At 40.1% G+C, this 24,953-nt stretch overlaps 2 protein-coding genes and 1 pseudogene across 11 annotated transcripts in view; 2 read left to right on the forward strand and 1 right to left on the reverse strand.

Annotated features, from left to right (window-relative positions):
* Positions 1–24,953, forward strand: part of GTPBP8 (GTP binding protein 8) — a 151,811-nt gene that overhangs the window by 11,869 nt on the left and 114,989 nt on the right. For 2 of the 5 annotated variants that reach the window (XM_055422938.2, XM_055423180.2), the window contains one exon: positions 10,199–10,536. The exons of 1 other annotated variant lie outside the window; for it this stretch is intronic. In XM_055422938.2, coding sequence (XP_055278913.1) covers positions 10,199–10,337 — 139 coding nt within the window. In that variant the 3' untranslated portion in view covers positions 10,338–10,536. Of the gene's footprint in view, positions 1–2,745; positions 7,085–10,198; positions 10,537–24,953 lie in introns of those variants that run through there. 2 more of the 5 variants (XM_055423018.2, XM_055423258.2) reach the window with 1 other exon arrangement.
* RMP64 (ribonuclease MRP subunit p64) lies at positions 7,235–24,141 on the reverse strand. Of its 6 annotated transcripts, none has more exons than XM_088836961.1 (9): positions 23,983–24,141; positions 19,513–19,652; positions 17,142–17,221; positions 16,642–16,773; positions 15,862–15,939; positions 14,315–14,676; positions 13,926–13,987; positions 10,598–10,857; positions 7,235–7,873 (listed from the first exon to the last, which is right to left on the reverse strand). In XM_088836961.1, the coding sequence occupies exons 1-9, from the start codon at positions 24,083–24,085 to the stop codon at positions 7,414–7,416; spliced, it is 1,677 nt and encodes a 558-aa protein (XP_088693087.1). In that variant the 5' UTR covers positions 24,086–24,141; the 3' UTR covers positions 7,235–7,413. The 6 variants fall into 6 exon arrangements, with proteins under 6 accessions (XP_088693087.1, XP_055278550.2, XP_055278657.2 ...); XM_055422575.2 differs by having other exon boundaries at positions 19,513–19,667; positions 23,983–24,140; XM_055422682.2 differs by having other exon boundaries at positions 19,513–19,561; positions 23,983–24,088.
* LOC148778755 (cytochrome c oxidase subunit 6C pseudogene) lies at positions 11,013–14,287 on the forward strand (annotated as a pseudogene).

Consider the following 24,953-nt stretch of genomic DNA (forward strand, 5'->3'; position numbering starts at 1 on the left):
CAGCCCAGCGTTCCTCATGATGTACTCTGCATATAAGTTAAATAAGCAAGGTGACAATATACAACCTTGACGCACTCCTTTTCCTATTTGGAACCAGTCTGTTGTTCCATGACCGGTTCTAACTGTTGCTTCCTGACCTGCATACAGGTTTCTCAAGAGGCAGGTCAGGTGGTCTGGGATTCCCATCTTAGGAGAAGGAAAATCATGAATTGACAAAAATGTTGCAAATGAGTTCATGGTGCCATAGTTAGTATGTAGACTATCCAACTTGTATCTCTTCTTTAAACCATACATGTGTAACTTCAGTTATAATTGAGAATCAGTATGGAGGCAGCTTTATCAAAGAGAATTAGCAATACAGCAGAGAATATTTTACCTGTTTTATATACACATATACACCATACCTGCATCCATAAAAGTCATAGTGTCTTCATAAAAGTCTTGTGTATCCCAAGAAACCATGTGTTCACTTCCATGCTGACAAATGGATTAACACATATGGATAGATACAGTAAGACAGATCAATAATAGACACAATAATGGTGACAGTGATTTTTTTTTAATCATGAAAATTCTGTATTATCATGGAAATTTAATCTTTGTCACAAAAAGAACAAATTAAAGAGATCAAAATTTTAGTCTGGGAAATAAAAAGCAAAATAGAAGATATTCCAATGGCATTTTTCACAGAAATAGAATAGTCTGAAAAACTATGTGGAACCACAGGTGACCCTGGATAGCCAAAGCAATCTTAAGAAAGAACAAAGCTGGAGGTATCACACTTCCTGATTTCAAACTGTCACAAAAGCTGTAGTCATGAAACAGTATAGTATTGGCATAAAAACAGATATATAGGTCAGTGGAACAGAATAGAGCTCAGAAATAAACCCATGCATATATGAGTGGTTAATTTTAAAAGGAGTCAAGAATATACAATGGGGAAAGGACAGCCTCTTCAATAAATGGTGCTGGAAAAATTGGACAACCACATGCAAAAGAATGAAACTAGGCTACTATCTTACACCATACACGAAAATTAACTCAAAATGGAAAAGTACTTGAATGTAAGTAATTTTATGAAACCATAAAATTCCTAGAAGAAAATACGCTGTAAGCTCCTTGACATCACTCTTAAGTGGTGAGTTTTGGGATCTGACTCTAAAAGTAAGTGGGACTATATTAAACTAAAAGTTTCTGCACAGCAAAGAAAATTATCAACAAAATGAAAAGTCAGCCATCAATGGAAGAAGATATTTGCAAGTCATATATCTGATAGGGGTTAATATCCAAAATATGTAAAGAACTTACACAACTCAATGGTACAAAAAAAAATGGATTAAAAAATAGACACAGGATCTGAATAGACATTTTTCCAAAGACATACAGATAACTAACAGGTGCATGAAATGATCCTCAGCATCACTAATTATCATGGCAATCCAAGTCAAAACCACAATGAGATATCACCTCACACCTGTTAGAATGGCTGTTATCAAAAAGATAAGACATAAGTATTGGCATGAATATAGAGAAAAGGGAATCCTTGTGCACTGTTGGTAGGAATGTAAATTGGTACAGTCCCTAAAGAAAACAGTATGGATTCCTCTAAAAACTAAAAATAGAACTACCTTATGATCCAAGAATTACACTCCTGGATATACATCTGAAGAAAATGAAAACATTAATTTGAAAAGATATGTGTACCCCCATGCTCGTTACAGCATTATTTTCAATAGCCAAAATTTGGAAACAAGTGTCCAGAGAAGATGTGGTACTGTACAGTTGACCCTTGAACAATGTGAGGGGGTAAGGGTTCCAACCCTTAGCCCAGTCAGAAATCCAAGTATAACTTATAGTTGACCTGCCATAAACATGTTTCCTCCAAATGCCTGGATTCAACACTGTGGTATTTACCATTGTAAAACAGCCACACATGAGTGGATAGACACAGATTAAACCCATGGTTTTCAAAGGTCATCATGTATACACAAATGGAATACTATTTAGCCACCAAAAGGAGGAAATCTTGCCATTTGAAAAGACATGAATGGACCTTGAGAGCATTATGCTAAGTGAAATAAGTGAGAGAAAGACAAATAATGTGTGATTTCACTTACATGTGGAATATTAAAAAACAAGCTCAGATGAGAAGAGATTCGTGGTTGCCAGAGGTAGAGGTTGGGGGTGAGAAAAATGGGTGAAGGTCAACAGGTACAAACTCCCAGTTACAAAATAAACCATGAGGATGGTGTAATATACAATATAGTTACCACAGTTAGTAATGCTGTATTGCATATTTGAAAGTTGCTAAGAGAGTAGATCGTAAAAGTCCTCACCACAAGGAAAAAAAAAATTGTTTACTATAAATGGTGGCAGGTGTAACTAGACTTATTGTGGTGATCATTTTGCAATATATACAAATATTGAATCATTGTATCCCTGAAACTAATGTTGTATGTCAGTTATACCACAATAATAATAACTTGGTCTGGAAAATAAAAAGCAAAATAGTCGATATGAAGCTTTTAGAATCATGAAGGAAATAGACCAGATGATGTGGATCGCCAGATTTAGAATATTACAGGAGATGGTGAGGAAGAGAGGAAAGGTGGGACAAATTAAGATATCCTGTTTCACACCCAGAATTCACGAGAGTTTGTAAATAGATTTTTAGTTAGGTGAATTCATATCTGTTACTACCTCTGAAGTAAGGAAGAAAATGATCTTTTTTTTTTCTCCCCACAGTGCTATGACCTATTCTGGAATCCATCTGCTGAGATGCTTTATAGCAGATATAACAGGAAATCTTAAGACTAATGACTTCCAATTTAGCTGAAGATTCACAATTGTCTGTGCCAACTGCAGTTAAAGACAGAATTTCAACATTGTTTTAAATGTTGTGTATCTGTAACTTGCAGAAGGATCACTTCAGCTTTAAAACCTGCTTATTTCCAAAGGAAGAATGAATTTGTGCCTATAGGGGCAGAAAGGTTTATACATGATTGAGTTATGCTGCTCATTAGAAGAGATACCAGCAGTCTTTAACAAACTGACAAACAAGACCACATAGAAGCCCATAAAATGAAAATCTGTTTCCTACAGTGTGAAATTAAAAGACGCTTGCTCCTTGGAAGGAAAGTTATGACCAACCTTGATAGTATATTAAAAAGCAGAGACATTACTTTGCCAACCAAGGTCCGTCTAGTCAAGGCAATGGTTTTTCCCGTGGTCATGTATGGATGTGAGAGTTGGACTGTGAAGAAAGCTGATCGCCGAAGAATCGATGCTTTTGAACTGTGGTGTTGGAGAAGACTCTTGAGAGTCCCTTATACTGCAAGGAGATCCAACCAGTCCATTCTAAAGGAGATCAATCCTGGATGTTCATTGGAGGGACTGATGCTAAAGCTGAAACTCCAATACTTTGGCCACCTCATGCGACAAGTTGATTCACTGGAAAAGTCTCTGATGCTGGGAAGGGTTGGGGGCGGGAGGAGAAGGGGACGACGGAGAATGAGATGGCTGGATGGCATCACTGACTCTCTGGACATGAGTTTGAGTGAACTCCGGGAGTTGGTGATGGACAGGGAGGCCTGGCGTGCCGTGATTCATGGGGTCGCGGAGAGTCGGACACGACTGAGCGACTGAACTGAACTGAACTGAACTGACAGTGTAGATGATAGTGAGAGTGTTACTCAGTCGTGTCTGACTCTTTGCAACCCTGTGGACTGTAGCCTGCCAGGCTCCTCTGTCCATGGCATTCTCCAGGCAGGGATACTGGGGTGGGTAGCCATTCCCTTCTCCAGGGGATCCTCCTGACACAGGGATTGAAGTCACGTCTCCTGCATTGCAGGCAGATTCTTTATTGTCTGAGCCATCAGCATAGCCCCTACTGTGTAGATGACGGTTTGCCATATTATTTGTTGGGTTTTTGTCTTTTAAAGGAATATCTATTACTCTATTTTTTTAAATATTACAATGTACTAGGTAAAAAGGGGCTACTTTTTTGTTAAGCACTGATAGATGAGTTGAAGGTAAATTCTTATGTTGTTGTTCAGTCACCAAGTTGTGTCTTGACTGCCACCCCATGGACTGTAGCACACCAGGCTTCCCTGTCCTTCACTGTCTCCCAGAGTTTGTTCAAATTTATGTCCGTCGAGTCAGTGATGACTCATCACTAACCATCTCATCCTCTGCTGCCCTCTTCTCCTTTTACCTTCAATCTTTCCCAGCATCAGGGTCTTTATATGTATGGCCATAACTTATCATTTTTTTGAAGACCTCATTTGAATATAACAAAAATTATTCTTGATAAAATCTCAATCAGTTCATTATGGAAATACCACTTATTTCAGGCTGAGGTCAGTCACTTTCACAGGGTTCAGAATCAGAAGACCAGAATTCAAGTTCCAGTTCTGATATTATATGTTGGATGTTTCTGAACTTCTTTTGTAACTCTACCTCAAAAGCTATGAAGATTAAAATGTGAAAAGAACATCTATTTATTCTACATATTTGTAAAGCAAAACCAATTCAAGTATATAGCAAAACTCATGGGTAGATTTATCACAGAATACATCCTGTCACGGAGGAAGTAACATTTAATCTAGGTTAAGACCAAAGAAGAAAGTTTTAGGTATGAAAGTTGATTTGCACAGGGCAAGAGAAAAAAGTTGGTGGGACAATTTATAAATGGAATCTTCCCATTAGGATTCAGAATGGAAAGATAAAGCCTTACTTTGGACTAATGTTGGTGGAAAATATTTTTATGAAGGTGTTACTGACCTAGTCATACAAGTGGTTTAGCTTTTTTAGCTGAATATTAAAATGTTATAGCAGCAGCACTGGATAAAAAATTAATGCTATAAAACAACTTTTTGACTTTTAGAAACTTCAGTTCTAAATGTTTTCAGTTTTATAGTTAATACTACTGGTTTATTCTAACCAGCAGTGTTTAAACTTTAAGAAGGAAAAAAAAACTTTAATATGGGCATTCACCAAGTAAAATATATATTGATAGTAGCAACAAAATTATCTTAAGTCATCTTTCTGCCTGCCAGTGTTACTTTATGGCTTGTCTTAGCCTTGGCTTTGGTTCTCCTAAAAGGAGAGTCCAAGACAAAAGCTTGTGTTCAATAGTTTATTGGGGATGTGATTCCAGGGAGCAGGAAGGAAGGGAAAATGAAACAGATGGAAGGAAAGCCAATCAAGGATGCATTGAGTTGGAAACAACCTGGTACTAGGGCTTGATCTTGAGGGGCCTGTGGAACCTTATGAAATGTTCCTCTGAATTGTCTTTGAAGGGGATTAGAGGACAGCCCCCATACCTCTTCCAAGTTGTGTATGCCCGAATGCCAAGCATTTCCTGTAGCTTGTCAGAGGCCAGAAGGCAAGGTGTAATCTTCCAGTCCTGCTTGAGACTGGTTATCATAATAGTGGCTGCAGTAAGAGGCCAGGAAGATTTGAAGTGACACGAGAGGTCTACCACACTGCTCTTACAAATGACCAGTGTGTTAATGCCACCAGAAGGGATTAAATTGGTATTTACTATGACGATGCTAACGGTTATTTTCTAATCTAATTTACTGGGTAAGTTATGGTTTTGTAAATTTAAGATTTCACTTTTAAAACTTAAAACATTTGACTTTGTTTGGGAAAAAAAATAGAATACTATGTTTCTTATTTTTACCACCTTAGGGACACATGAAACTTTACTGTTTTTCCCAGAATTTTAAGGGGCACATGGGAAAAGGAGATAAACATATTCCAAAGGAACATTAATTAAATAGGAAAAAAATGCTAGGCTTATAGTCTAATCCAGTTTCACCTCCTTAGACAATTCACTGAACCACTCTGTTGTATACAATGAACGGTGATCTCCAAAGTCTCTTCCAGCTGTACAGGTTTATGATTATTGGACAGTAATACCACTTCAGATGGAGGAACTGAGCCCAGAGAAGCCTGCTATTTGCACATGATTAGTGTCACATGCACATAAAAGCAGAAGCAGGATTGGATCTTGAATCTTAGAAGCTGATGGCTATTTCTAGACTTGTCATGAAGGAGACTTCCTCGGTATTGTCCATGTTTTAAAGTACCAAGTAGCTGTACCAAGTAGCTTGGTAGGAAACCAGGAGAAATATAAACTAATAAAAAGTGACTAGAGATTGACTTAGCAAGGCTTCAGGAAAGGGAGCTAAACCAGTGTTTATCTAACTGCATTTTGGTCTACTTGCATCAAAATCACCTGAGCCCCATATTAAAAACGCAGATTTCTGATCCTGTCCCCTAGCCATGATTATCTATCTCTGGAAGGGACTCAAAATTGGCATCACAACCCCACCAAGTGATTCTCAAGACATCCCTCCAGTTTGAGAACCACTGATACAGTAAGTGGAAAATATACAGAAAACAGACAAGGAAGAATAAGGCCAGATAAAGAACAAAAAGGAAACTTAAAAAACGGTAGGATGACTGAGGAAAAGAAGATGCAGTATATACTAGGGCACTGTACAAATTACTATATATAAACATAAAACTGAAGCCTACAACCTGCTTGAAGAAGAGCTTATTAACTTAATTCTAGAAAGCTAGAATATTTGAAAGAAACCTAAAACTTCGCATCATTATTTGAAAATATGTAGGACTTACCTTCTCAAAGCAATTGTATGAACAACATAAAAATATCAGATGATAGCATCAGCACCAATTATAAATCTGTTTTTAGCCTCTCTAGGTTGATTGATTTTGTGTTTCCTTAGCTTTTTCATTTAACTTTCTCACCTAGTTCTACTTTGTGTATAACCGTAAGTCACTCTATATCCTTTCTGGAAAAAAATTTATTTGGAATCAGTCACTAGCACCCAAATAAACAAGCTCCCCTACAAACTTCTGGACAATTCCAAAGGCATTTTAATATGCCCTCCTATGAGATAAGGTTAACAAATGAAGTGAAATAATGGTTGAAACCACTGCCTGCTAATACACTTGGTGGCAAAGCTGATGATCAGTTCTAACATACAGAAGACAGACAGTACAGCTGTTAAAAGCTACAAACCTTGGTGTTCAAAAGAACACTTAGCTACCGTGGAGCCATTAAGGTCAAAGTGACCTTCTAGGTGATTCCTTGCTACACCCCACCCCTGCATCCCATTTATCTAAGGCACAGTGTAAGTTTTACAAACCTAATTACTCAGGTCTTAAGTAGAAAATTGACTAATAGTCAAATATTTGTCGATTAAATGACACAAAGCTATGGTAAGCGTTTATTGAACTAAAATGAACTGCTGTACAGTGTTGTACTAAAGCAGCTCCTCTGAGTCCAAGTGGTACTTCCAGATCTTTCCACATCTCAACTGTTCTACTTAAAGCAGCAGAACACTGGAGCAACTGGTTAAAAGTTTCACATATGAGCCTCTAAACTCCCATTAAAGCAAAAATATCATCAATGTCGTCTGTCTCCTTAGTGGTTCCTGATGTATTATGTTTGTTTACTTGCATCATTGTCCAAGAATCCGTCTCATTTTCATTGCTTTCTGTAAGCTTTTCATGAGTTTGTTTCTCCTTAGTTTGTACGACAGGATTTGAAACCCTCCTATTCAACACTTGCTTATTGTTAGGGTACAGATCAGTCCTACGAACAGTAGAATCTGAGAGTCTCCCTTCAATGACATCCGTAGCACTCTGAGTCCCTTGAGGGGGCTGCTGGATTTCCTTTAAAAGAGTTGACTGCAACTTTCTCTGTTTCCTTCCTTTCAGTGAAAATTTATTCTGTGATCTTCTTTGTCTCAGGTGATGCTTTGAAGTTTTCATACCTAAGCCATGAAGAAGGCAGTTGCAAATAGATGTTTTTATGCACTGTAGCTTCTTTGGCAAACTTTAAAGGACAGAAGAAATTAGATTGTTAAGATGCAGAAAAACATTCTCAAAAATTTTATCTCCTTTTACCAACTTCCAATTAAAATATATGTCCTATGCCTCTGTACAATTTCCAGAATCATAAAAAAACATGGAAATAGGAGCTTCATATCCAGTCTGTTTTCAGAGCACAACTTCCCTCTGATTTAGACTGTGGGCAAATGTGTCCCCATTACATTTCCACAGTAAAGTAGCTCCTGCAACTAGCAAAGCAGCTGAATGGTGAGATACTGCCATAGTTCAGTCCCAGAGCTGCTGCATCACTTCATTCGTGTCCGACTCTGTGTGACCCCATAGACAGAAGCGCACCAGGGTCCCCCGTCCCTGGGATTTTCCAGGCAAGAACACTGGAGTGGGTTGTCATTTCCTTCTCCCAGAGCTACTTCCTGATAATTTCTATCTATTCATAACGTAATAGGAATGGAACTGGGGAAAAGATGAATTACAAACAGAATAGTTACTAGGATGCATCATCCCACTTCTGGAGTAACGACTTGATATTCAATATAATAACAGGAAATGAACAAGGAAAAAGGAATGAAAGTCAAGAGGGAGTTTATGTAAAATGAGAAGACAGGGATGCTGGCACAGGCAAAATGACAGCATTCATATTATTTTCAAATTTGGGAATTCAGAACTCAAATGGCTGGTTGTGTTTGGTATTTTGCTTCTGAATAGGATATATTGGTACCCTGCTAACTGCCTCACTGTGATAGACTGCAAACGATTAGCATGAGTCTGTACCTTCTGTACCCTCTTCCTTTTTAAACCAATAGAGAACTTTGAGGAAGCCCATTTTAAAGAGGTAATCCATGATCTCTGTTTCCAAACCATTTTGTCTTACTATAAATGGTAGTTTTTAAGTGAGGAGAGGGTAGGTGGACTTCCCAACTGAAATGGAAATAGATGAAAAAAAACAGAAGAATCAAGAGGATCTGCACTGAGTTCCGGAGAAGGCAATGGCAAGCCACTCTAGTACTCTTGCCTAGAAAATCCCATGGATGGAGGAGCCTGGTAGGCTGCAGTCCATGGGGTCACCCGACTGAGTGACCTCACTTTCACTTTTCACTTTCACGCATTGGAGAAGGAAATGGCAACCCACTCCAGTGTTCTTGCCTGGAGAATCCCAGGGACGGGACAGCCTGGTGGGCTGCCGTCTATGGGGTCGCACAGAGTCGGACACGACTAAAGCGACTTAGCAGCAGCAGCAGCAGCTGCTGAGTTCAAGATCTCCAGCTCTAATTCCCTGAGTCAAATCCTCTTGTTAACACATCTATAAAATGTGAATACCACCACCTGTGTCACAGAGTTATTGTGGACATTGCTGCTGCTGCTGCTGCTAAGTCACTTCAGTCGTGTCCGACTCCGTGCGACCCCATAGACGGAAGCCCACCAGGCTCCCCCGTCCCTGGGATTCTCCAGGCAAGAACACTGGAGTGGGTTGCCATTTCCTTCTCCAATGTGTGAAAGTGAAAAGTGAAAGTGAAGTCGCTCAGTCGTGTCCAACCCCTAGCGACCCCACGGACTGCAGCCCACCAGGCTCCTCCAAGTAAACTTAAAATGTAATACAAATATAACGTGTGATTAAAACATCAAAACAGGACAGAATGAAAGAGCACTGTATTTTTGTGGGGTGCAGAATAATGGCTTAATCAAATAACCACCAGTTTATTACCCTCTGGATTCACTTTTAATTAGCATCTCTGCCTCATCTGCCCCTGAGTTTAAACAGAATCTTGAACAGAACAGCTCCATTTTAGGCTGAGCTTCCACTCTAGAGTGTAATGTAAAACCCTTAACTTCTCCCACAGCTTTTAGTCAAAACTTACTATAAAACCTTCAGTATATATCATAAAACAGGTATTGTTTTTCCATAAATTTTTAAAGAAAATTTAACAACTTGTGACCAAGTGACACCCATGGGAACCATTATAAAGCCCTCAATAGATACATGTCGATATAGTAAGAAACTATGGTGGATGCACAGAATGTTTCTTGAAGGACAGGTGAAAAGTGGTCAGTGATCTCCTGTCAAGGGGGAATGAGGACCTTTATGGCCGTTTGTGTCTCAAATTGTTACCACAGGCATCTATTATTTGTTCAATAAAAACACAAAGCCCTAAAATATCTAACTTCATGTATCGTTTCAAGGAATACTGGCTCACAAAGATAACCATCCTTAAGCAGTGCTATGAATGTAAGCATCACAAAAGGATGAAATACATGCAGAGTCTAGCTCCTCTGAATGGAAATTACTTGACGCTGACTCGAGTCTGCTCTGTAGCCTTGTAGGAGGAATCATCTTCTGCTCTCACACCCTCATCCCACTGAAGCTGCGGGCAGATTGGCCATCTCTCCTACCAGAAAGGCAGAACTCCACGAGGATTAAATCTGTCTTACACATAGTTCTATCTGCAGGTTAGCATACCATAGACACACCTGATACTTTTTGAATAAATGGATGGAATGGTGAAGAGTAAATCCAATTGACCAAATTTACTTCCTCCCAATGATATATATATTTAGCTCTGCCCAATAAAAGTAGCTAACAAAACTGCACTTTGAGTATATACCCCAATTTTAGCCCCCAGGGTACTGGACATTAAAAAGGCTGAATATATATACTTTTGCCCTAAAAGATAACAGAAGAAGTAAAGGAATATAATTTTTATAATATACCTACCTAGAGCCTTGAGCTTCCACATGTTTAAGCCGGTTACTTTTAAGAAGTTTGTTACCCAGAAAGGTGGTCTGAGCCTTCAGTTTTTTGCTTCTACACCACAGAATTGCCATTTGGATTTCTTCAGAAAGTTGTGTGAAAGTCTCAGCCTCTCGGAATCTTTGCACAAGACTTTTTACACAGGGAGTTCCTACTGCTTTCTGAGAAGAATGTTTGGTTGCCTTTAGTTTGGATTGAGAACATTTAAACTCAGAGCTCTTCTCCTGAAATATGGAATGATGAGAAAAATATATTGGATCTGTTACTGACATATATAACAAGAGAGAGAAGTTGACTCACACACTATCAACATTTGAAAATACATCTTTTTAAAAGAAGGAAAAAAGTTTTTTTCCAGTTCCCTATGCTTTCTGTTTGTCTTTTTAAAATTTTTTTGACTGTGCCACCTGGCTTTGGGGATCTTAGTTCCTCAACCCTGGGATCAGACTGGTGCCCCCTTGCAGTGGAAATACAGAGTCCCAATAACTAGACTGCCAGGGAATTCCTTTCCTTTTGCTTAAAAAAATTTTTATTCACTGCTCCTACTATGATTTTTTCCCCTCTGTGCTACAATAGATCCCATCTATAGCTAAATTCAGTTGTACACAAGTAACAATATTTACATACGTATTTATTTAACCTGTGTTGTTGTTGGTTAGTCTCTCAGTCATGTCTGACTATTTGTGACCCCATGGACTATAGCCTGCCGGGCTCCTCTGTCCATGGGATTTCCCAGGCAAGAATACCGGAGTTGCCATTTCCTTCTCCAGGGATCTTCCCCACCCACGGATCCATCCTATCCTGCCTCTCCTGCATTGGCAGGTGGATTCTCAACCACTGAGCCACCAGGGAAGCCCACTTAACCTACACATAAGAATAAAACGCCACATAATTAAGTATTGATCAAAGTATATCTGGTGGGAGACAAAATCACTGAAAAGCCCTTTTCCTCTAATGCTGGACCACCACAGCTTATTTTTCATCACCTCCTCAATGAAGGGTCGTTAAATGTTATTGATACATGTGGAAATGCAGATGACTGCTGAATGTATGTTTAAAATGCTTAACTGAGCAATACTTCCCATTCCAATTCAACCATCTTTTGATGTGGCACCTGTCTCTTCAACTTCATTTTTCTGTATGGAGTCAAGTTTGAACGAGTTGACTCACTGGAAAAGACTCTGATGCTGGGAAAGGTTGGGGGCGGGAGGAGAAGGGGACGACGGAGAATGAGATGGCTGGATGCCATCACCGACTCTGTGGACATGAGTTTGAGTGTACTCCGGGAGTTGGTGATGGACAGGGAGGCCTGGCGTGCTGTGATTCATGGGGTCGCGGAGAGTCGGACACGACTGAGCGACTGAACTGAACTGAACTGAACTGTTTATTGAAATATGCCACCTACTAGGTCTGCTTCCATCTTCTGTTCAAAACTTACTTTCTTGCAAATTTCTCATTCTCAAGAAGAGCAAGTAATAATAGTAGAAGGTAGAGACCTATCAATCTTTGTGTCGGTGATCCATAAAAGTTTGACCTAAAAACACCGTAAGCATATTGGTGCTAAATGCTAAAAATAAAATAGTGATTGGTCATAAATAAGAGGGATGCTGGAACCAGCTCACATAGGAACAAGTGACAGACTGCACAAAGTTTCAGGAGTCACAGAGAGCTATAGTTATTAAGAGAGAGCTGATAAAACTATTTGGAGACTTGTGAAATGATAAACTCCGGGACGGGGAAGCCTGGTGTGCTGCAGCCCATGGAGTTGCTGAGAGCTGGATACAACTTAGCGACAAATAATTTTAAATGACAAAGACTGAAACCAAACTGCCTGGTTCAAATCCCAGTTCTGCCCCATATTTGCTGTCTGGCCTGGACAAATTTCTTGTCCTTTCTTTGCCTTAATTTTCTCATCTGAAACATGGAAAGAACAGCACCTACCTCACAGGACTTTTGCAAGGATTATATGAGTTTACACATATAAAGAGTTCTGAACAATGCCTGGCAAAGAGTAAATGCAGTATAAGTATTATGGTGATGATGACATCTTCCTCCCGAACTTGTAAACTGGACAAAATACAAATGCAAGCTAGAATCCTTGTAAACCTTCAAGAAAAGTACTGACTTGCTAGAAAAGAATTATTGAATAGAATGGAAGAAATAGCCCATGAAGAAAACAACTTTGAAAAGAGAGTAAAAGAACTTCTTATCCATGTCAGATCCAGAACAGAGTTTACAGACACTGGCCGAGGAGAGGTCAAACGCTGACATCAGCTCTAACGCTGACAGAAAGAAAGAAATAGAAGCCTCGTGATAAAAGATGATGATGGGTCCATTTCTCCATCCTGAAAGGACACTGCAGTTGAGCCGTCGAGAAGAAAAACTACCATGTCCACTGCTTTGGCAAAACCTCAGATGTGTGGCCTCCTGGCCAAACGTCTGTGATTTCATATTGTTGGAGCATTCATGGTCTCCCTGGGGTTTGCAACTTTCTATAAGTTTGCTGTGGCTGAACAAAGAAAGAAGGCATATGCAGATTTCTACAGAAATTATGGTTCCATGAAAGATTTTGAGGAGATGAGGAAGGCTGGTATGTTTCAGAGTGCAAAGTGATTTGGAATACAAAGAATTTCTTTGGGTTGAGTTCCATGGAAATTTGTCACTTTCCTGTGTTCCTGAACTATAAACTATGACTATCTGGGGTGAGAAATAGTCTCTCAATAAATAAACAATTAACAAATACAAAATAAATAAATAAAAGATAATGATGATGATAATGACAATGGAAGTACCTAACAACATCTAACATCAAGTAAGTGCTTACCACACTTTAGACTCTGTGCTGAATACATGTACTAAAACTGGCACAACCCTACGAAGTGCAAACTGTTTCTAGAAAATGGAGGTATGGTCAGGTCAAGAAACTTACACAAGGTCACAAATTAGTACAGACCAAAGCCAGGACGCAAACCATCTGTCTGACTTCAAAGCCCATATTCTTAAGCTGCAGTATAATCCACTCCTATGATGGATCCTAAGATCATTTTAAAATTCTAGCAAAACCCTTGGTAAAATGTTTCTGAAGGCATTCTATTAACTGAATTAACTAGATGCACTCAGATCCCTTGGAAATGCCTCTACTCATTCAGAAGCAGACTGAGAACTAAGATGGCACTACACCTAGAGCCGGGGATAAAACCAGAAGTAAGATTCAGCCTCTGCCCTTGGTAAGTGGCATCTACACTACAAATTAGCAGAAATCATAAGCTATATTAAAATAAGTCAGACAAACCTGAATAGCTTTGTGTTTCAGCTGTTTGCAGAAAGCTCTCACATCAAATTCTGATGACTTTTCTGTGGAGATCACAGATAAAAAAATTAGGCATACTATTTTCAAATCAACAAATTCTTAAGTACATGACAACAAAGGGAGTTAAGCAAGCAAAGAACTATGAAGCTACAACAAAAAGAAATAACTTAATATGCTCAAGCTTAGAAAACACCCATTATTAATACCATACTTCTCTAAAGATAATTGGCAACCCACTCCAGTGTTCTTGCCTGGAGAATCCCAGGGACGGGGGAGCCTGGTGGGCTGCCGTCTATGGGGTCACACAGAGTCGGACATGACTGAAGTGACTTAGCAGCAGCAGCAGCAGCAGCCATATCAAAGCAAATTACCTTTTAAGATTTTCTTACTCTTCACTGGTTGTCCAAGATCCATGTTATTCTGTATACTGATCTTCATTTGTTTAGCTTTTTCAGAAATTCTAAGTAAAGTTTCTTCACCTGACTTCTGTGATTGCTCTTTTGTTAAAAATAGTTTATTTAGCAGTTTAGTTACTCCTTTAGCTACAAAAGCTGTAGGCATTTTTTTCTTAAAGACTTCAAAATAGGGCTCTCCTAAAAATTCAACAATATCAGAAGGAAAGGTAAAACCTTTGAAGTAAGGCAATGGTTGAATCCTGGAGACCTCTTGAAGTAATCCAAACAATGGTTCATATAAAGAAACCAGCCTTTTTAAAACATCTTTATACAGAACCCTAGGGAAAGAAGTAGGAGCTCATGAATTAGCCAGTACTTATAATTTGCAGATTACATAATAACTAACAGATTCAAAGCTGAAAATAACACCTATCAGTCTGCCATTATAGATTAAAAAAAAAATGCTACAGTGGATACGTGCAAAGAGCTAGATTTAGTCCAGCTTATACAGAAAAATTCAAGTACAAAATGTTATATAAAACCAAATACAGTACTACATGGAGAGATATTTCAAAGGATGTGCACCAAAATCTTAAATGTGGTTTTATCTAGATGATAAGATTTTAGGCAAATTTCAGGTTCTTTGAATTTTTTCTATTTTTAAGTTTCTTCAAATAAGCATGTATTATTAAAATTAGAAAATCAAAACTATTTTCGTTGTAGGGAAGAATAATAAGGTTTGACATTGATTAGTAATTCTAACATTACTAACATGATAATCATACTAATATATTGTAAGTAATTCTAATATTGTTAGCTCTATAAACAAGCAGAATAAAAAACAAGATGATTGAAAATAGTACTTGAGATATCCAGATTAAGATAGAAAATTAAGGATTAGAGAGAATTTTTTCTTTTTTTGTTTCCATTCAAATTATAGCTAATCACAAATGGGCAGATTTTGAATCTGATTATCCATCAGATAAGCTCCATAATACATATTGTGAGATGCAAGGGAAATTCTCTTTGGTTTGCAATTAGTATTACCAGTGTTCTTTACGTCAATAGCTATGGCTCAAAAAGCAGTGGTGGTTCATGTGGAAGAAAGGAATTTAGAAAACAAAAGGAAGGTCATTGCCGTTAAGTATTAGAAATCTAGTGGCAGAAACAACTGAATGATACAGATTGCCCAGGAACACCTTCATTTTAAATGGCTCAGCTGATTGATTAGAGGAAACTTTTTTCTTTTAATTCCAGCTGCTAATCCTAGGAATTCATTTGCTTATAGTTTAATGTGGAAGTGATCTCATGGATTCAGATTCAAAGACTAGTCTTTTGACATAACTGTCAACACTTAGCTTCCCAATCCATCCCAAATAAACTCTGATCAAATGAAGAAACAGAATTTCTGCACCTTCAACATCCCATGGAAAAGCAAATATGAAGACTACTAATAAGAAACCTACTCTGAGTTAGAGAAATGAAAAAGAAATGCAGGAAATCAAAGGTACGTACATACATACCATAACCTGCTCACGAGCCCAACCATCACAAGGTTTAAAATAATGAATTCTTGCAAACCTAGATGTTTCACAGTCAAGCTGAAGAATCAAGTTAAAGTTGGAAAACAGAATTAAAGGAATTTCTGTTTTCTTGAGTTACATTTATGGGAAAAAAAAACAGAACGCAGCATTTTCTTGAAGGAGTTAAATCCTTAAAACATGTTCTATTTAAGTCATTGAGCTTTAAAAAAAAAAAGTAATATATACTCTGCTAGAAGCTTCACTAATAAATTTGGTTTCTAAGGATTAGCTTTTAAGATTAAGAATTTCTAACTGTCAATGCCTTTAAGATAATACATATTAAATAGAGGTAGAAATCCCTGGCAATGGCTATTTCAGGCACTTCCCAGGAAGAGGAGACCAAAGAGCAAAACTTTAAGAATTCGCATAAATTATAACTCCTACTTTGAAAGTATGAAAAACTACATACTCCCTAGCTTTCAAACAGAAATACTATTAAATTCATCCCTGCATGCATGCTCAGTCATGTCTGACTCTGCAACCCCATGGACTATAACCCAAGAGACTCCTTTGTCCATGGGATTTCCCAGGCAAGAATACTAGAGTGGGTTGTCACTTCCTCCTCCAGGGGATATTCCTGACTCAGGGATCAAACCCACATCTCCTGTGGCTTCTTCATTTGCAGGTGGATTCTTTACCACTGAGCCACCTGAGAAGCCCATTAAATACATCCAAACAACTGAAGTTCAGAAAAAGGTTTTTTAAATGATTCAAGGATACAGAAATGTCTTGCAGCAACAGTCCAATAGGCGAAGCAGCAACTTGCAGGCTCCCAAAATCTTCATCAACACCAGTTCCACCACCGGTTGGCTGGGGATGACACATGCTTTGGTATTTATAGGCTGATTTTCACTTGACAAAAATAGAAAAGTATGTTACTTTCACTCTTAAATATAAAACACTTATATAATAAGTACAGAATTGCTTTCAGCTCAATTTGAGGTAGTTATGTTTAATAATGACTCACTGAAGTTAACGGACACTTATGTTTCAAAATAGTTTATCATCACCCAGGTTTCAGTGTCACACTATTCCTTCCCACAAGCCAACAGAGGGAGATTACCACAAATACCAGAGGCCCTTTATTAAAATAAAACTTGTACAGATAAGGTATAATTGGTTATATTCAAATAATGAAGGAAGTCTAAAGCGAGGTCACAGCAAGACACAGGGTTTCCAGCCCACCACAAAACCCATTACAAAGCAACTAGACTACTTACTTAGAAGAAAATGACTCTGAGAGATCTTGAATTGAACCTTCCAAATTCATGTTTTTCAAACGTTTTAAACACTGTTCAACCTGAAAGGGGAAGACCAGTTCAAATTCACGTTTATATGTAATAGAGACACAGCCACTGATGTGAACACGAAAACAAATTCAAACTTTCAAAGTATAGAAATACACTGAATACAAAGTATAGAAATACACTGAATACCGTATTTTAGGGTAAAGAAACCTGTAGCCCAAAGCAGTTGCTTCCGGTTAAAAATTTGAAATTTACGCAGCCAAATAAATTTCTCAGATCAGGTTATGACTAAGAGTTTACTATATGCCAGGATGTGCTTGGTGCTATAAAGAGGACCAAAGTAAGTGTAAGATTATTCTCAAGATTGTATTACTAAACTTTTCTGAAGTAACATGACTTATAATAGTGAAACTGTTAAAACAAGATAGTAAATTGTGAAGTACTAAATTTCACTGTCCATAAGTGCTGCAGACATGACGATCAAATGATGGAGGGCTTGGGCATTGTAAACACACAGAACCAGGCAAGCAAAGGCTCAGAGGAGGGAACCAACATGGTGAGTAGGAAGACTCCCAGAGAGTTCAGGTTGCTTGTAAAATAACATATATGACGATGAAGACCAGAAAGAAGCCTGAGCTAAGAAAACGGAGGAGGCCAGATCAGGAAGGATCTGCTAAGTTAAGCTAAGAGGCCTGCTCTTTATTCAGGGGACAATGGAGAACCATTAAAAATTAAGCTGTGTTAATCCAGGATGATTAACCTGGATTTGGTTACACATGAACATGCCACAGTACAGGAAAGACTGACGGAGGAAAGATCAGTCAGAATTACAAGACAACAAAAAATTGACAAGGTTTTAAAATTTAGTTTAGCCAGAACTAAAAGGGACTGGATGCAGAGAGAGTTTTAATTGATCAGTTGACCGGATGGCAGAGCAGAGAAAACAGAACAACAAATTTTCCTGACTGTAATTATTGACAACCTGGAAGCCAGGAGGAGAAATACATATATTCAATCTGAGATAACAAGTTTGGTTTTGGAGTTAAAGACTCAGAAGGAGATAAAACCTGCTCCAGAGAAGAAAACTTAGGAAAGACCATAATCGCAAATCTTTCTTTGGTGAAGAAATCATCTTTTTTGCTTTAAGTAATGTGAGTGGAAAACTAACCAAAGAGCATGAATCTGTTTAAGGTTGCAGATTATGTCGGTCTCTTTTACCCCATACACCTAGCACAAAGCACAGTGCCTAGCACATAGAAAGTTTCAAAAATTCTTGGAGAATTAATAAAATGAATGAGCAAATAAATGAGCATATATAGAACTTAACTTAGAAGGCTCTACTCTGTGTATTTAATCCCTGAGCTGCTGCTGCTAAGTCACTTCAGTCGTGTCCGACTCTGTGTGATCCCATAGACAGAAGCCCACCAGGCTCCCCTGTCCCTGGGATTCTCCAGGCAAGAACACTGGAGTGGGTTGCCATTTTCTTCTCCAATCCCTGAGCTAGAAGGACCCAATTTTGTCTTAAACTTCAAAAGATACACAAAACACTTTACACAACTTGTTATATACGCACTTAATATATTCCCAATTAGATTATTTACCACCACAATAAATAAATTGCAACTTTGTTCTTTTTATGATTTGGGGATTTTGATTATGCTCAGGAAAATTGTTTCTTAATCCAACACTTTGTTTTGATCAAATCACTCAATCTTTAAAGTAGACAAAGGTGTGGTAATCTGTTATAGATTGTATATAGTGAAGAAAATTTTTCATAATTATCTACCTACTAGAAACAAGACTGGGAAAGAATCAAAAATAATTCTTTTCTAATACAGACTTTTTTGAAATGCTTTCGGGGGGAAAAAAAAAAGCTCACATGTGATTGTGGGCTTAACACTTAAAGATCACAAGTCAAAGTGAAGTGAAAGTCACTCAGTTGTGTCCAACTCTGCGACCCCATGGACAGTCCACAGAATTCTCCAGGCCAGAATACTGGAGTGGGTAGCCTTTCTTTTCTCCAAGGGATCTTCCTAACCCAGGGATCGAACCCAGGTCTCCCGCATTGCAGGCAGATACTTTACTAGCTGAGCCACAAGGGAAGCCCAAGAATACTAGAGTGGGTAGCCTCTCCCTTCTCCAGAGGATCTTCCCAACCCAGGAATCAAACGAAAGTCTCCTTCATTGCAGGTGGATTCTTTACCAACTGAGCTATCAGGAAAGTCCAAGTAAATCACAAGTAATTTACTTCAATTTCCATAAATAACAAAAGTTAAGTGGCAGTGCGATCTCCATCTTCACCAAGTAAAAATGTTTTATCTTAAATACAGGGCTCTCTCCTTACCTGTCTGAGGGCCAAATGGGGCTTATGGCGGCCCATTCTGTTGTGATTGCTGTAAAGGATTGCACATAATACATCTGTCTCTGCATCTAAGGTTCGGCTCTTCAGTGACAATGTAATGTGACAGCATTCTTTAATTATAGCTGCAATGCAAAGGTCTAATGCAGAGATATTTAGTAATAAGACTTAACATGCATTTCTACATTAAGTATATTATACAAAACATACACTGAAAGAAGCATCTTTCCTTATCTGTTTTAAAGAAATCAATAACAAGTTAACACATTAGCTTCACCTGTAACAACATAATTAAACATTTCTAAGTAGGTAAGAAATTAATAGGAAGGAAAATGGTGACAGATGATTATCAAGTCCATGAAATCATTAAGAAAACATCTATTAAACTAGAATCTATATCATATCACATTTTATTGTGATTTTAATAAAATTCATTTCCATATGAATACTTTGCAGAGTCATTTAGGGTACACCAAACACTTTAAGAAAGTGGAAAAAACCACTAGACCATTCAGGTATGACCTAAATCAAATCCCTTATGATTATACAGTGGAAGTGAGAAATAGATTAAAGGGACTAGATCTGATAGAGTGCCTGATGAACTACGGACAGAGGTTCATGACATTGTACAGAAGACAGGGATCAAGACCATCCCCAAGAAAAAGAAATGCAAAAAACCAAAGTGGCTGTCTGGGGAGGCCTTACAAATAGCCGTGAAAAGAAGAGAAGCGAAAAGTAAAGGAGAAAAGGAAAGCTATACCCATTTGAATGCAGGGTTCCAAAGGATACCAAGGAGAGATAAGAAAGCCTTCCTCAGTGATCAGTGCAAAGAAATAGAGGAAAACAATAGAATGGGAAAGACTAGAGATCTCTTCAAGAAAATTAGAGATACCAAGGGAACATTTCATGCAAAGATGGGCTCGATAAAGGACAGAAATGGTATGGACCTAACAGAAGAAGAAGATATTAAGAAGAGGTGGCAAGAATACACAGAAGAACTGTACAAAAAAGATCTTCACGACCCAGATAATCACAATGGTGTGATCACTCACCTAGAGCCAGACATCCGGGAATGTGAAGTCAAGAGGGCCTTAGGAAATATCACTACAAACAAAGCTAGTGGAGGTGACAGAATTCAAGTTGAGCCATTTCAAATCCTAAAAGATGATGCTATGAAAGTGCTGCACTCAATATGTCAGCAAATTTGGAAAACTCAGCAGTGGCCACAGGACTGGAAAAGGTCAGTTTTCATTATAATCCCAAAGAAAGGCAATGCCAAAGAATGCTCAAACTACCGCACAATTGCACTCATCTCACACGCTAGTCAAGTCATGCTCAAAACTCTCCAAGCCAGGCTTCAGCAATACGTGAACCGTGAGCTTCCAGATGTTCAAGCTGGTTTTAGAAAGGCAGAGGAACCAGAGATCAAATTGCCAACATCCGCTGGATCATCAAAAAGGCAAGAGAGTTCCAGAAAAACATCTATTTCTGCTTTATTGACTATGCCAAAGCCTTTGACTGTGTGGATCACAATAAACTGTGGAAAATTCTGAAAGAGATGGGAATACCAGACCACAGACCTGCCTCTTGAGAAGCCTGTATGCAGGTCAGGAAGCACCAGTTAGAACTGGACATGGAACAACAGACTGGTTCCAAATAGGAAAAGTACATCAAGGCTGTATATTGTCACCCTGCTTATTTAACTTACAGGCAGAGTACATCATGAGAAACGCTGGGCTGGAGAAAGCACAAGCTGGAATCAAGATTGCCAGGAGAAATATCAATAACCTCAGATATGCAAATGACACCACCCTTATGGCAGAAAGTGAAGAGGAACTAAAGAGCCTCTTGATGGAAGTGAAAGAGGAGAGCGAAAAGGTTGGCTTAAAGCTCAACGTTCAGAAAACTAAGATCATGGCATCCAGTCCTATCACTTCATGGCAAATAGATGGGGAAGCAGTGGCTGACTTTATTTTTCTGGGCTCCAAAATCACTGCAGATGGTGACTGCAGCCATGAAATTAAAAGGTGCCTCCTTGGAAGGAAAGTTATGACCAACCTAGATAGCATATTAAAAAGCAGAGACATTACTTTGTCGACAAAGGTCCATCTAGTCAAGGCTATGGTTTTTCCCGTGGTCATGTATGGATGTGAGAGTTGGACTATAAAGAAAGGTGAGCACTGAAGAACTGATGCTTTTGAACTGTGGTGCTGGAGAAGACTCTTGAGAGTCCCTTGGACTGCAAGGAGATCCAACCAGTCCAACCTAAAGGAAATCAGTCCTGGGTGTTCATTGGAAGGACTGATGTTGAAGCTGAAACTCCAATATTTTGACCACCTGATGCGAAGAGCTGACTCATTTGAAAAGACCCTGATGTTGGGAAAGATTGAAGGCAGGAGGAGAAGGGGACGACAGAGGATGAGATGGCTGGATGGCATCACCGACTCAATGGACATGAGTTTGGGTAAACCCCAGGAGTTGGTGATGGACAGGGAGGCCTGGCGTGCTACGGTTTATGGCGTCACAAAGAGTTGGGCACAAGTGAACTGAACTGAACCACTTTAAGTATGTTGAAGGTGGGACACTTTTGTATACTTCTCTAATATCACTTTAAGAATACATTTAGAAAAGAGAAATCACTATAACTGGAAATTACATACTATCTGACTAAACACAGGATGCTTATTTAACAAAACAAGATTAACAGCCTCCTAGTCTGAAAAGCAGTGGATATAAGAGTTAATAGGGTTCTCTATGCCTCTTAAGAGTAGCAGTAGCATCCTACATGGCAGTAACACAAAGGCAAACTTTACACAACATGGAAAACTTTCTTACTATCCCAACTATTTGAGGCCAGAATGAGCTGCCTTGGGGGTGTTGAGAGACTTGGTGAATTTCTATGCCTAACAGGAATCCTGTTAAAAGTATTTCTGAATAGAGGAAGGGGTAATGTTAATCTGTAAACTGGGCAGGATGGATGGATGGAGAGGGGAATGTGATGATAAGTTATAAATACCTAATAACAGCTATCATCTGCAAGGAGACCCAACCAGTCCATCCTAAAGGAAATCAGTCCTAAATATTCATTGGAAGGACTGATGCTGAAGCTCCAATACTTTGGTCACCTGATGCGAAGAACTAACTCATGTGAAAACACCCTGATGCTGGGAATGATTGAAGGCAGGAAGAGAAGGGGAGGACAGAGGATGAGATGGCTGGATGGCATCACCGACTCAATGGACATGAGTTTGAGTGAACTCCGGGAGCTGGTGATGGACAGGGAGGCCTGGTTTACTGTATTCCATGGGGTCGCAAAGAATCGGACACAACTGAGCGACTGGACTGGACTGGACTGATCATTATTTACTATATCAAGCACTGTTCCAACTACTCTGTTTACTTTACATTAATAATACTTTATATTATTACTCTATAATACTCACTTTCAGTAGAACTGCTCTATGAATAAAGTACAATTGTTATTCCCATTTGAAAACATGCTGAGGCCCATAAACGTTAGACATTCCCCACTGCTCAACCCAGCTCCAGCAGAGGGAAGAGCCAGGATTCGATCCCTCAACCCAGTTCTTACTGACCTGTGTGCGTGCTAAGTCGCTTCAGTTGTGTCCGACTCTGTGCGACCCTATGGACCGCCTGCCAGGCTCCTCTGTCCATGGGATTTTCCAGGCAAGAATACTGGAGTGGGTTGCTATCCCCTCCTCCATGGGATCTCCCCGACCCAGGGATCGAACCTGTGCCTCCTACTAAAGAAATAGTGCCACCTTAAATGGCAACCCACTCCAGTGTTCTTGCTTGGAGAATCCCAGGGACGGGGGAGCCTGGTGGGCTTCCATCTATGGAGTCACACAGAGTCGGACACGACCGGAGTGACTTAGCAGCAGCAGCAGTAGCAGCACTGCCCTACTGCCTAATAATCGCAATGCCATTCAAACATTGATAGAGCACGCTCTCCTAAATGACATCATGAGAACCTCCCAAAGACCTGGTGATAGCTAGGGAAAATTAACCCCATTTTACAGACAACGAACGGGGGACCCAGGAAAATTGCGGCTTAATTGCAAAGTGCTTGAGCGAAGACCCGCAGCCCTTCAGAGGCAGAGCGCGGCAGAGACGGAGGTCTAACCACGCCTCTTGGTGGCTGAGTGAAACGCAGGGTTCCCAGGCAGCACTCTTCCCCGACACCAGCTGTGTCCGCCCCCTCCCCCATTTCGGTGCGGTGCCGGGTCGTGAGCCTTCGGTGGCCCTGCCAGGCCCTGCGACGGACACGGTGGTCCAGCGAAGAACTGTAAAGCCAGGTCCTCAGCAAGTTCCCAGCCCCGGCCCCTCGGCCCTTCCCAGTGTCCCGCGGGCTCCGGAAGTCCCGCCCAGCGCGCACGTGCGCCGGCCGCACGCCTCCCGGAAAAGCCTGCGCCCCTAGCCCGGCGCCTCACTTACCGAGCGCCGTGTCCGGGCCCTGGACGGTCACTGCGCTGCAGCTCCCCGCCTTAGGGATCCTCACCCGGTTCCACGGCTCCGGGCCCGGCAACAGCGTAGCCATCTTGGGAGGCCGGAGAGGGAGTGGGAGGGGCGAGCTGGGCGAGACCAAGTGGAGGGACGGAAGGAGGGGCGGTGAGCCGACGTCACGGGGAGGTAGCGGACAGAGGGAGGGCGGGGGCGGGGCCCTGGGCGGAGTCCTTCACGGAACCTGAACCTGGTGTACCTGGTAGTGTATCAGAATCACCTGGGAGACTTTGGGGGCGCCCTATCCCAGTACTACACAAACGGAATTTCGGAATGGGTTGAGGCTTTTTCTTATGTTTATGCTGACCCATGGGATTCTGAGGCGCAAACAGTTTGGGAAATATTCAAGGCCTTTTACAGACGTGAAAAGTAAGACTCTGGACTGCAAGGAGATCCAACCAGTCCATTCTAGAGGAGATCAATCCTGGGTGTTCATTGGAAGGACTGATACTAAAGCTGAAACTCCAATACTTTGGCCACCTCATGCAAAGAGTTGACTCATTGGAAAAGACCCTGATGCTGGGAGGGATTGGGAGCGGGAGGAGAAGGGGATGAGGATGAGATGGCTGGATGGCATCACCTACACAATGGACATGAGTTTGCGTGGACTCCGGGAGTTAGTGATGGACAGGGAGGCCTGGTGTGCTGCGCTTCATGGGGTCGCAAAGAGTCCAACACGACTGAGCGACTGAACTGAACTGAAAGTAAGAGCTGTAGTTGAGTTGCATACACCCCTATCTCCACCTCAGCCATTAGGAGAAGAGGAAGAAATGGAATAAAGAGCCTTATGCAAAATGTAAGTTTGCAACACAGAAAACTTAGAGTTAGTCAAGCATGGGGTGTGTGTATGTGTGTGTTTGTGTGTTTAGTAACTCAGTCGTGTCCCTCTCTGTGTCCCTGTGGAC

This window comes from Moschus berezovskii, chromosome 1 (assembly GCF_049115385.1).
Source record: "Moschus berezovskii isolate FMDL1 chromosome 1, NW_MosBer_1.0, whole genome shotgun sequence".
NCBI classification, from domain to species: Eukaryota; Metazoa; Chordata; class Mammalia; order Artiodactyla; family Moschidae; genus Moschus; species Moschus berezovskii.